This window comes from Mobula birostris, chromosome 2 (genome assembly GCF_030028105.1).
Source record: "Mobula birostris isolate sMobBir1 chromosome 2, sMobBir1.hap1, whole genome shotgun sequence".
In the NCBI taxonomy this organism is placed as follows: domain Eukaryota; kingdom Metazoa; phylum Chordata; class Chondrichthyes; order Myliobatiformes; family Myliobatidae; genus Mobula; species Mobula birostris.
Window position 1 is genome coordinate 191,915,649 of NC_092371.1, and position 13,256 is coordinate 191,928,904.

General features: G+C 41.4%; 1 protein-coding gene across 3 annotated transcripts in view; it reads left to right on the top strand.

The window, feature by feature from the left end:
• LOC140193984 (protein GREB1-like) overlaps positions 1–13,256 on the top strand; it is a 458,873-nt gene that overhangs the window by 326,383 nt on the left and 119,234 nt on the right. Inside the window, exon 1 of one of the 3 annotated variants that reach the window (XM_072251260.1) lies at positions 7,869–7,985. The exons of the other annotated variants lie outside the window; for them this stretch is intronic. Within the exon in view, the coding sequence (XP_072107361.1) occupies positions 7,920–7,985 (66 nt within the window). The 5' untranslated portion in view covers positions 7,869–7,919. Of the gene's footprint in view, positions 1–7,868; positions 7,986–13,256 lie in introns of those variants that run through there. 3 annotated transcript variants of the gene reach the window in all.

A 13,256-nucleotide genomic window follows, 5' to 3' on the forward strand; every position in this document is an offset into this window, starting at 1 on the left:
CAACCAATGAACTGACCATTATTCAAGATACCTCCCCAACAAACAGAAACATTGTCTCCACATTCACCCTTTCAAGATCCTTCAGGACCTTATATGTTCCAGGCAATGTCCCTCTCACTCCTCCGAAGTTCTAAATGTACATGTCCAGGCAATCCAATCTTTCCTCACTTGTTTTAGATGTTAATCTAGTAAACTTCTGTGGAGTGCTATTGAATCATTCTTCCTCAAATAAGGATACAATACTGTGCATGTTAGTCCAGATTTGGTCTCACTGATGTCATAAGAACATAAGAAATAGGAGCAGGAGTAGGCCATCTGGCCCGTTGAGCCTGCTCCACCATTCAATAAGATCATGGCTGATCCGGCCATGGAATCAGAATCATCTCCACCTATCTGCCTTTTCCCCATAACCTTTAATTCCCCTACTATGCAAAAGTCCTATGTAACTGAAGTATAACCTCCTTACTTTTATATTTGGTTCCTTACTGGTTTCTATACCTATTACTAGGCTTTTGTGAATCATATGCCCAGATCCCTCTGCATCTCTGCAACCTCTCAGTATTTTGATAATATATTTATTTCCTAGACGTTGTACTCCATTTACTAGATCAGTGCCCACAACATAATCTGTGGCCTCCTTCTGTGTCCTTTACAACTTTTTTTTCTTCCTACCTTTCTGCAATCAGCAAATTTAACAAACATATTTTGGAACTGGAATTCCTTTATTAATGTCTTATGTACTGAGATACAGTGAAAAAAGAAATTAATTTCGCAAGCCATCCCAACAGATCAGATCAAAACAGCAGTACATGGATGTAGTACAAGGAAAAGGCAGTGACAGAATACAGTGTTAAAATTACAGTTACAGAAAGAAGTGCAGTGCAGACAGACAACAAGCTGCAAGGTGGACTGAAAAGTCAGGAATCCATCTTTAATGTACAAAAGGTCCATTCCGACCCCGTGGTGTGGGCTTTCAAGCTTCTGTATTTTCTGCCCTTCTGATTTCATCCAAGTTATTTTTATAAACTGTAAAACAACTGAGGCACACCTCCCAATCGTCTTGCTACCCAAGATCTGGCTTCATGGTCTGTTGAATCTGTTTGGGCATACAGTCTCACAACTGATCCAATCTTAGCTTCTTCCTGTTCTCCATAACCCTCAATCGTCTAAAACTCCTTGCCTTAACCTCTGATTTTCTTGCAGAGAGAATTCAAAGAAACCATGGTCCTGATTTCTTTGAATTCTCAATGATGAGAACAGTTTAACATTTAGAGATTTTCGTAACATATCTGTTCGGCCCCAATTTATAGAACCGGTAGATTGTATGTTGAATTATTTTTGTAAGAAAGTGCTGGTGTTGAAAACATGGAGAAGAAGCTCACCCTCAGTCAGTAGATCTTCAAATACATCATTGTTATGTTTCCTCTGCTTCCAATATTTGTCTCCATTTAATGATGAATGTTAAGTTTTTATGGCAATCGTTATCCCGAATATCCGAGAAGCTGCTTTTGCTTTGGAACGGGAACATTTTGGGAAGAACAGTGGAAATGTAGTTTAAGCACGTGGGTTAAGAGTTCTGGATGCGGGCTGTGTGTATTGGTTAAGTTACTTGGTTAGTAGCCAGAACACGCACCATTGAATGTCTTCAAATTCCACCCTGTTAACTGCGAAACATAAATGAAAACCTGGGGTTTTAAAACAAAGAAACTAGTCTAAGTAACTGTGAATTTGAAATTGCCAGATAGTCCCTCTCATCATTATCCTCTAAGGAAGGTTAGTTTCCTTACCCAGCCTGCCCCACGACACTTGTTTGGCTTTTGGTGACTTGTCCCCGTGAACAACAAATTTTTCAGCCCTTCAACAGTGGAAAACATACTCAGTATCATTTTTTTGTACTTAAGTTGGATAACTTCATTTTCCCACATTGTACTCCATTTGTCAGGTTCTTGATCACTGTCTATATTCTTCTGAAGCCTCTTTCGATCTCGTCATTACTTACATTCCTGTTGGGTTTTGCCAAATCAGAAAATTTGGGAATGTTACGTTTGGTTTCCATCAGCCAAATTGCTGATATAGATTGTCCTTGGCCCCACTCATCACAACCTTCCAAGCCAAGTAGGACACATTTATTTCCATTCTTTGTTTTGCATCTGTTAATCAATTCTCAATCCACAATATTAATTACACCCTAACTCCTTGCTCTCCAACCTTCTCTGCGGGACTTTACCAAATGATTTCAAATAATCCAAAAACACCACACTTACTGGTCCCTCCTCATTTACTCACTTAGACACATCTTGAAAAAATTTCAGGTCATAAGTAAACATGCTTTCCTTTTCAAATATCCACATCAACTTTCCTCAAATTTTACTATTAATTTCTTGATGTCCCACATTTTATTCTGGATTCTAGAACTTTCCTATTAACAATGTCAGGTTAACAAAATTGGTAGACATAAAGGTCTGCAGATGTAGGAATCTGGAGCAACACAGAAAACGCTGGAGGGATACATAACAAAACTGGTAGTTCTCCATTTTCCTCGCTCTCTCCTTTTTTTAATAGTAGGGTCACATTTGCTACCCATCAATCTTTAGGAACCGATCCAGAATCAATAGAACTTTGCATGGTGATAACAAAGGTATCTTCCATCCATTTGGCCGTCTCCTTCTAATTCCTAGGATGTAGATCATTGTCCTTAAGATGTGTTGTTTTTTAGGCTCATAAACTTATCTAACAGTTTTTTAAATATATAATTATATTTCTTTCTAACTTTCTCACTTACACCAGGACTCTCGGCTCTTTATTACTTATGTGAAGTTCTTGGGTGTCTTCCATAAAGGCTGACACAAAGTATTAGTTTAATTGCTCTGCAATTTCCTTATTTTCATCATAAATCCCCCCCCCCATATTTATCTACATTTACATTTGCTTGCCTTCTTTTGATATTCTTACCGAAGTAGTTACAATCTGCTTATTACATGTTTTCGCAAGCTTACTTCCTTCGTCAATGTTTAAATCATCTTTTGCTGAATTCCAAAATACTCCCAATCCTCAGATTACTGCTCCTCAAGCAGTGTTATAAGCTTTGATCTTAAGATACAGGACTCTCTTTGATTTCCCTAGTAATTTACAATTGGACCTTTTGCCCTGTACTTCAAAGTCATTTGTATATTTTGCAATTAATGTGTTGGTTCTTTAAATGCTATGCATTCCCATCCACCGTCATACAATTTAATACCAAAATACCGGAAACACTCAATGGGCCTGTTCTCAGAAAGGATCCTCACACTGAAATATTAGCTGTTTTCTCTTTCCACAGGTGCTACCTGACCTACTGAGTTTTTGAAACATTTTCTCTTTTTATTATTACTCTTTAATGTGGCGGGGGGGCAGAAAGGGAGTGGAGAGGAGCTCTCAAATCAATATTCATCTCAAAGCCATGAATTCTTGATAGAAACACTTTCTATTTACATGCAAATAATTCCCAAAGGAAGTTCACTGATGTTGTGCTGAACTGTGAGATGAAAGGAATATATAAAAACATCAAAATCAGAATCGGACTTAATATCACTGGCACATGTCATGAAATTTGTTGTTATGCAGCAGCAGTACATTGCAATACACAATAAAACTGTATTACAGTGTGTGTATATATATATAGACACACACGTGCATATACATACATATATTAGTTAAGTGAAATAAGTAGTGCAAAAAAAGTAGTGGGGTAGTGTCCATGGGTTCAATGTCCATTCAGAAATCTGATGGTTCAGGGGAAGAAGCTGTTCCTAAATTGTCAAGAGTGTGCCTTTAGGCACCTGTACCTTCTCCCTGATGGAAGCAATGAGTTGGGCGTTGGGTGTTGGGAGTCCTTAATGATAGATGCCACCTTTTAGAGGCAACACTCCTTGACGTTGTCCTGGATTCAGTGGAGGCTAGTGCCTAGAATGGAGCTGACTGAGTTTACAACCTTCTGCAGCTTGTTTCGATCCTTTGCAGTGCCCCCCATACCAGACATGGTGATGCATAGTCATAGTCATACTTTATCGATCCTGGGGGAAACGGGTTTTCGTTACAGTTGCACCATAAATAATTAAATAGTAATAAAACCATAAATAGGTAAATAGTAATATGTAAATTATGCCAGGAAATAAGTCCTGGACCAGCCTATTGGCTCAGGGTGTCTGACCCTCCAAGGGAGGAGTTGTAACATTTGATGGCCACAGGCAGGAATGACTTCCTATGACGCTCTGTGTTGCATCTCTGTGGAATGAGTCTCTGGCTGAATGTACTCCTGTGCCCAACCAGTACATTATGTAGTGGATGGGAGACATTGTCCAAGATGGCATGCAACTTGGACAGCATTCTCTTTTCAGACACCACCGTCAGAGAGTCCAGTTCCATCCCCACAACATCACTGGCCTTACGAAAGAGTTTGTTGATTCTGTTGGTGTCTGCTACCCTCAGCCTGCTGCCCCAGCACACAACAGCAAACATGATAGCACTGGCCACCACAGACTCGTAGAACATCCTCAGCATCGTCCGGCAGATGTTAAAGGACCTCAGTCTCCTCAGGAAATAGAGACAGCTCTGACCCTTCTTGTAGACAGCCTCAGTGTTCTTTGACCAGTCCAGTTTATTGTCAATTCGTATCCCCAGGTATCTGTAATCCTCCACCATGTCCACACTGACCCCCTGGATGGAAACAGGGGTCACCGGTACCTTAGCTCTCCTCAGGTCTACCACCAGCTCCTTAGTCTTTTTCACATTAAGCTGCAGATAATTCTGCTCACACCATGTGACAAAGTTTCCTACTGTAGCCCTGTACTCAGCCTTATCTCCCCTTGTTGATGCATCCAACTATGGCAGAGTCATCAGAAAACTTCTGAAGATGACAAGACTCTGTGCAGTAGTTGAAGTCCGAGGTGTAAATGGTGAAGAGAAAGGGAGACAAGACAGTCCCCTGTGGGGCCCCAGTGCTGCTGATCACTCTGTCAGACACACAGTGTTGCAAGCACACGTATTGTGGTCTGCCAGTCAGGTAATCGAGAATCCATGACACCAGGAAAGCATCCACCTGCATCGCTGTCAGCTTCTGCCCCAGCAGAGCAAGGCGGATGGTGTTGAACGCACTGGAGAAGTCAAAAAACATGACCCTCACAGTGCTCGCTGGCTTGTCCAGGTGGGTGTAGACACGGTTCAGCAGGTAGACGATGGCATCCTCAACTCCTAGTCGGGGCTGGTAGGCGAACTGGAGGGGATCTAAGTGTGGCCTGACCATAGGCCAGAGCAGCTCCAGAACAAGTCTCTCCAGGGTCTTCATGATGTGGGAGGTCAAAGCCACCGGTCTGTAGTCATTGAGGCTGCTGGGGCGCGGCGTCTTCAGCACAGGGACGAGGTAGGACGTCTTCCACAGTACAGGAACCCTCCGGAGCCTCAGGCTCAGGTTGAAGACATGGCGAAGTACTCCACGTAGCTGAGGGGCACAGGCTTTGAGCACTCTGGTATTGACACCATCCAGTCCTGCAGCCTTGCTTGGGTTGAGACATTTCAGCTGTCTTCTCACCTGTTCAGCTGTGAAGCCCACCGTGGTGGTTTCATGTGGGGAAGGGGTATAGTCATGAGAGCGGGGTGGGGGACTGTGAGGAGGGGTAGGACAGGAGAGTGGAATATGTGTTGGGAGCCGACAACAGATGACTCATGTGGGGGATGGCCAGGGGCCACAATGTCAAATCTGTTAAAGAACAGGTTAAGTTCGTTAGCCCTGTCCACACTGCCTTCAGCTCCTCTGTTGCAGCCAGTTAGAATGCTCTCCATGGCATATCTGTAGAAATTTATAGCAAATGGAATTTGTTTGGTCGATTTAAACACCAGGCCAGGTGGATTGAAAAGGCAAACAAGAGAAAATCTGCAGATGCTGGAAATCCAAGCAACACACACAAAATGCTGGAGGAACTCAGCAGGCCAGGCAGCATCTGTGGAAAAGGGTACAGTCAACATTTCAGGTTGAGACGTTTCATCTGGACTGAAAACAGGGTGTCGGAACCAGGGGCAAGGGTTGGACCACTTCCATTCGCTGAACTGTGACGTTTATTCTGCTCTTCGCTGCACGGAGAATGAGGCCGTGACCTGCTCCACCTGCCTCGGGCTCCGTGTCTCCGGGCTCTGTGTCCGCGGGCTCTCTCTCTCCAGGCTCTGTGTCCATGAACTCTGTCTCCGCGGGCTCTGTGTCCATGAACTCTGTCTCTCTGGGCTCTCTCTCCGCGGGCTCCGTGCCTCCGGGCTCTCTCTCCGCGGGCTCCGTGTCTCCGGGCTCCATGTCCGTGGGCTCTGTCTCTCCGGGCTCCGTGTCTCTGGGCTCTCTCTCCGCGGGCTCCGTGTCCACAGGCTCTGTGACACTTACTCTGCAACGTGCTGAACTGAGGCTGAGGCTGGGTCCTGCTCGGACTGCTCCAGGCTTCGTGTCTGAGGACTCACTTTCGTTCTAAATGCAATTTGCTTACCTTTATTGTTTACATGATTTGTTTTTTTTCCTCTCTCTCTCTCTCTCTGCACATTGGGTGTTTGTTGGTCTTTTTTTTGGTTCTTTTGGGTTTCTTGTGGCTACCTGAAAGGAGTCAAATCTCAAGACTGTATAAAGTATACATACTTTGATAATAAATACATTTTGAACTTGGAACTTTTGAACTTAAATAATGCTCCACTTAATGGCATTAAATAATACACTCCCTTAACTGGTGTAAAAAAGCACTCTATCCTAGGCACTGTGGGGAAACAGTCATTCTCAGCAACTTTTGTAAAGTAGTGGAGTATTTCCTTTTATCAGTATCTGTAGTTAAATAGAGAGTGTTTCAATCAAGAATTCATTTATGTCTTTGAGATGAATAGTGATTTGAGAGCAGCCCTCCTCTCCCTTTCTGCCCCTCTCTTCCCTTTCTGCCCCTCTCTTCCCTTTCTGTTTGCAACAATGCCACAGGCCTTTAGGCCTTCTCTTGTTTCAGTCTTAACACGTGCAAGCGAGTGGTGCAAGACTTCCCGCAAAGTAACAAGAGAGGAGCAATGAATATATTTACCTCTTTAATTCAATAAATAATCTTTGTGATTCAAATGTGATCCAGCTACAGTGAAACAGAATTTCAGCAAACATGCAGATTATCATGTCAGCCACAACACCCCAAAGCAGCATGCAATTAAACTCATTCATTTGACACGTGAGCCATGTATGGATAGTTTTCACTGGGTTAAGATTTTGGTCTTTGGGACTTGTATTTCTCTTTCGTAAAGTGAGTGAGCCCTTTCATGTTTTATTATTGCATTAAATAATTATTAATATTGATGAAGAATGCTTGCATGAAGTGAAATGTCATGATTTTAGTCAGAAATATTGAAGCAACCAAATAAGCACTAAAATAATCACTTTTTTATGCTTACTTTTCTTTGAGTTTCTTCTCCTAAATTATGAAGGAATAGCCTCAAGCAGAGGAGTCTGATATCACCAAATTCAAAATAAGAACATTAAAATATTATTAATACTTTAATAATGATTAAAATTAATCAAATTATCACTTAATTAATTTATTAAATGTTTGGACTAATTTATGAAGACTTTTCATTGTCGTTGTTTATCTATATTTCTGCCTTCTATTAAAATTGTGGCCTAACATGTTATTTGGTGACACTGGAATATCTTGAGGGTTAGATTAGCATGACTGCAGCCTGACTCCCTGCTCAGGTTTCTGCTTGGATGGCCATTCTAGAACTTGATCATATAAAATTAGCACATGAACATGATCAGCAACTTGCTGAATACACAGCGATGAGATTTCCTCAGAAACCACACTGTCGTGCAAGTGATTAGAAGTCGGGGCTTGTTTTTAAATTTGGACTTGGGAATCAGACAGCAAATTTACAAAAAGAAAATGACAGAAGAAGAAAATGAAGAAGTTATGTACATCGGGAGTCCAACAGAATCGATTTGGTCATGGGTAACTTTTTTCTTAAACGTATCTAATGGTTGTGCGAAAGAAAAACAGGATGATTTAAGCAAGTGAGATAATGTCTGCATTGCTGGAAAATTTCTGTGTATGTGGTGTTAACAATTCAATTGAAAGAATTATAAACTTATAAAACTTGGTGATATCTGAAGCAATGCAACCTGATTTTGTTTGGAGTTGAGTTGGTTGAAAAGTTCTTCATTGCATTATATATTAATGAGCTGGTTTGGGTATTGAAAAGGCTGTTTATGGATATTGTGATGTATCTCTTGGTTAGTCCATGTGGTGTATAAGTTCAGTGTGTTAGTGATTTTCTCCATTTCCCTAATCTATTTTGTGTCCATGGAGATTATAACCATGCAGTACTGGGAAAAGGAACTCAAATGCTAGCTGCATTTAAAGAAAGGATTGTATTCATTATTTAAATCTGCATGCTGCCCAGTAAAAGAACAGAACTGAACAAATGCCTGCTAAGTCAAAAGAAATGTCTATGGCCAAAAATGTAACTGTGCAAAATCTGAGGACAACCCACAGCAATCAGATAATAGTGGCAGTTATATCAGGAATCAGATGAATTATTTCCAGGTTTCAGAATCTAGAGAGAGCTGTTGATAGGGCTAGGGTGGATTGATGGAGAAAGTGGCTGGGATGATGAGCAAGAACACTTCAGGCATTTTGTAATGCACTCTGCCCCTCTAGGCTCACAAGCAGTGCCACAAAAAGGGACATCCTCCACAGCCAGGGGTACCCTTTTCCATTTAGTTTCCAAATTACTCCAGTCCTTCGGGAACCTGGAGTGTACCTTCCCAATGAGTACTGTTAGTTCCAATCACTGCTGGGGTGTACCTTCCCAATGAGTACTGTTAGTTCCAATCATTTCACTAGCATTTGTCCGTTTGAATTTCATTTGTGCATGATCCCAAGGCTTCATCTGTGGATCCTGCCTGCAAGCCTGAGATGGTGTCGCTTCTCTCACAGCCCTCCTCTGCTGGACCCCACATGTAATTTAACAAAAGACTTGGTCTTGCTGAGAACTCACAGCATTTTAAGATGAATAGTTAAGGGGTGGGGGGGAGAACACCCCAGTGTTTGGAATCATACAAGAAAGGTGGCTGTGGTTACTGCTGGTTTCCCATTCAAAGTAATAGTTTACATTAATATACCAAGAGTCATTTTAATGTGTGCTTATTGGCAACCTAGTAAAGTTCCTCCAACACTTTTACATGAAGATACACATAACAAGGCCCAAGCAAGGTGTTGATATTTCGAATGCAAATCTCAAAAATTTCCCTGGATAGGAGAGCCAGATCTATTGCTTGGCTTTCTGCATGTTCATGCAGTGAAAGACATTAATGTGATTTTCTGCTTGTGTTACCCAATACAATGAGCCAAACTGAACTGGTGTTCTACATGGCAACAAGCCAATACTGCAATACTGCAAAGCAAAACCGCTGGAGTGCTACATAGTCAGATGTGTGACAAATTGTTAGATTAGTTCGCTTTCACTGAATTGCAAACATATCAATGCATTATTCAAAGAACAACAGGAAGTTCTCCCACAATCCTCGTGAACTATCATTCTCCGGTCAGTTCCACATGGATCAACCTGTTGACTCACCTTGTGAGTATAGTGAAGTGGGACAATCATATATGCTAAATGGACAACTATCATTCTCTTCACCTGTAATTCATTTTCTAAAGTAACTTCATGATCATGAAACTTAAAAACTAATACAGGTTGAGTATCCCTTATCTGAAAACCTATGAAATCCAACGTTTATTTGAGTTCTGACATGACGTCACAAATGGAAAATTCCACAAGATGTTGAAAAGGTTCCCAGGCGATGTGCAGGTCTCTGCACGCCGGAGACAGTTCTGAGAAGTGACCTCTCGTATGTAATGAACAGAAGTTAATGAAAAATAGAAAAACACTGCATAAAGTGAAAGAATAATAACTCCATCATGTATAGAAAGAGTGGATTTGATAGTGTTGGAGTGAATATATACCATTTAATAGAACGTTGATCATGAAGCAAGCAAAGATTTATCACGATGAAGTGAAAATTGAACATTTGACAGGCTGTTTGCAGAAATTTAAGAAAAGGCACAGCATTAAATTTTTAAATATTTGTAGTGATAAAGCATATGCTGGACACAAGGCAGCAGAGAAATTCATTCATGAATTTGCCAAGATCATTACTGATGAAAGTCTAACACCAGAACAAGTCGACAATGCTGATTTTCTTTATAGCTTGCATACAACCTAAAAAAAGGAGTAAAATACAAATACAGTGTACTGTAACCTCTTAATCAAAACACAGCATCATAGGTGGAGACTGAAAGCCTGCTGCTGTTTGTCGTTGATCTGCAGAGTGCTGCGATTAAGCGAGGTACAGTTCCCATATCAGGCAGTGATGCAGCCAGTCAGGATGTTCCCAATTGTGCCCCTGTAGAAAGTTCTTAGGATTTGGGGGCCCATACCAAACTTCCTCAACTGTCTGAGGTGAAGGAGGCGCTGTTGTGCCTTTTTCACCACACAGCTGGTGTGTACAGACCACGTGAGTCCTCGATGATGTGGATGCTGAGGAACTTAAAGCTGTTTACTCTCTCAACCCCAGATCCATTTGTCATACATCGTCACCCAAAGTCATACATTTAAGACAAAACTATGAAGGCAAACCCAACTTGCAAAATCTAAACTTAGCATCAGTTCTATTTTCCAGTGCCTGGGCGGCCTCCTGTTACATTTGCTTCCTTGTGTAGGAGAACAGCTCCACTGGCATTAGCTGCAGGTACACAGTGGATGCTGAACAGAATCAGCCCCACATATACAATCTTCATTGCAAAGTTACACCTGGGCCCATTGGCATATCTGTGTTGAACGTGCTCAGTGCTTCTGACATTAGTGAAATGCTTCCAGATATTCTACTGTAAAGATGAAGCCACACTCAGGTTGGAGGAACAACACCTTATATTCCGTCTGGGTAGCCTCCAACCAGATGGCATGAACATCGACTTCTCTAACTTCCGCTAGGCCCCACCTCCCCATCGTACCTCATCTGTTACTTATTTTTATGCACACATTCTTTCTCTCACTCTCCTTTTTCTCCCTCTGTCCCTCTGAATATACCTCTTGCCCATCCTCTGGGTCCCCCCCCCCCTTGTCTTTCTTCCCGGACCTCCTGTCCCATGATCCTCTCGTATCCCCTTTTGCCTATCACCTGTCCAGCTCTTGGCTCCATCCCTCCCCCTCCTGTCTGCTCCTATCATTTTGGATCTCCCCCTCCCCCTCCAACTTTCAAATCCCTTACTCACTCTTCCTTCAGTTAGTCCTGACGAAGGGTCTCGGCCTGAAACGTCGACTGCACCTCTTCCTACAAATGCTGCCTGGCCTGCTGCGTTCACCAGCAACTTTGATGTGTGTTGCTTGAATTTCCAGCATCTGCAGAATTCCTGTTGTTTCCTGACAGAAATTGTGTTTTATGGCTATTAATTTGACTTGTACTTCAGCAAGTATGCTTAATATTTTAAAACTATTGTAATTTTCCTTTAAAGAATGGTGCTGAACTTACATTAAATTCCACTGTTAATTTTCACCTAAAAGGTTTGCTGGTGTCAAAATTTCAGACACTGATTAAAAATGTTACCAATTGTACTAGTATAACTGCAAATAGAGAATCTGGCACCTGATGTTAGGTGTCCAGTCTAGATTTTTGATAAAAATTAGCCTATGATATTTCCCTTTTTTGTCCATTGAAGTATTAACGCTATATTTTCACACTGCATTTAAAGAATTAGAAATAGAAATTGAAAATCTAAAAATGACAATCTGGCAATGTGTTGCAAATTATGGGATATTTCAATCCATCCCAATTCCATTCCAATTTATTTATTTATTTATTTATTTATTTATTCATTCATTCAATCATCTATCTATCTGTCTATCTATCTATCATAAATCAAATTTACTAGTCATTTTATGTCAGTTGATTATAACACCTCTGCCCACTGGGAACAGTGCATAATTTAAAACTTTAAATTTTGCCAGTAGTAAGGAAGAGAATGCTTTCAGTTCACAAAAATAACCACAGTTGTTTGATGATACCAACAGGGAAATAGCTTTTAACAGACACTCCTTTACAGTGATCAAGCAGCAAGATGTGTCAGTGTCAACCATGAGCAGAATCATTCTGCTTGGTCTGTTCAAGTTAATCTGGTTTGCAGGGGATTCTAAATGTTCTTTGTCTTTCACTGCCCTCAGTCCACTAATGAATCAATCACAGATGAACAGCTTTAATGACTTCTCTGTCATTAAGTAATGTAGTCACACCCCTCCCTCACCTTGGGCTTTGTCTTAGTCATTTTCCCAAGCTGCCCTCTGAGCAAGATGACTTGCTGTATGCCAGTTATGAGGAGTTGAAGATGTGCATGCAAAAATCTTTTAATATGAAGTCTCTGTTACACGCCAGCTTCGTGGTGGTCACACACACAAGCACATCCCCTCTGCACCTGATAATTCATCCATCTCTCCCCTCAAGCACTCTTCCTTTCACTCACTCAGCTTCCCCCTTTTCTACTTGCCCTCCCACAATGCTCACTCCAGTCACAGAGAACTCACTCATCCTCATTACATCTAGTCCTCTGGCAACCCCCCACCTCCAAGCTCTGTCCATCTTCCTTTCCCTCTCCATCTCCAACAACCCATTTGTCCAGCCAGTTCATATTAGCCCACTCTAACTACCTTATCTTTCAAAATGGCATCAATACCTATATCTTCTTCTTCTTCTGTTTTTCTCCTCTTTACCTGCAACCGATTAAACATGGCAGAATGATTTTATTTCCTCAGAAATGTGACCTGGTCCTCTCTGAACTCCAGGACCACAAACATTTGGCTTTACAGCTCTGATATTTAAAAAAATGCTCTTAGTAGCCACTTTATTAGATTCTCCTGTACATCTGCTCATTAATGCAAGTCTCTAATCAGCTAATTATGAGGCAGCAACTCAATGCATAAAATCATGCAGACATGGTCAAGAGGTTTAATTATTGTTCAGACCAAACATCAGAATGGGGAAGGAATGTGATCTCAGTGACTTTGACTGTGTAATGATAGTTAGTGCCATACAGGGTGGTATGTCTATCTCAGAAACTGCCAATCTCCTAGAGTTTTCATGCATGACATTCTCTAGAGAGTTCGGAGAATGGTATAAAAGCAAAAGAATCCAGTTAATGGAATTTTTGTGGGTGAAAATGCCTTATTAA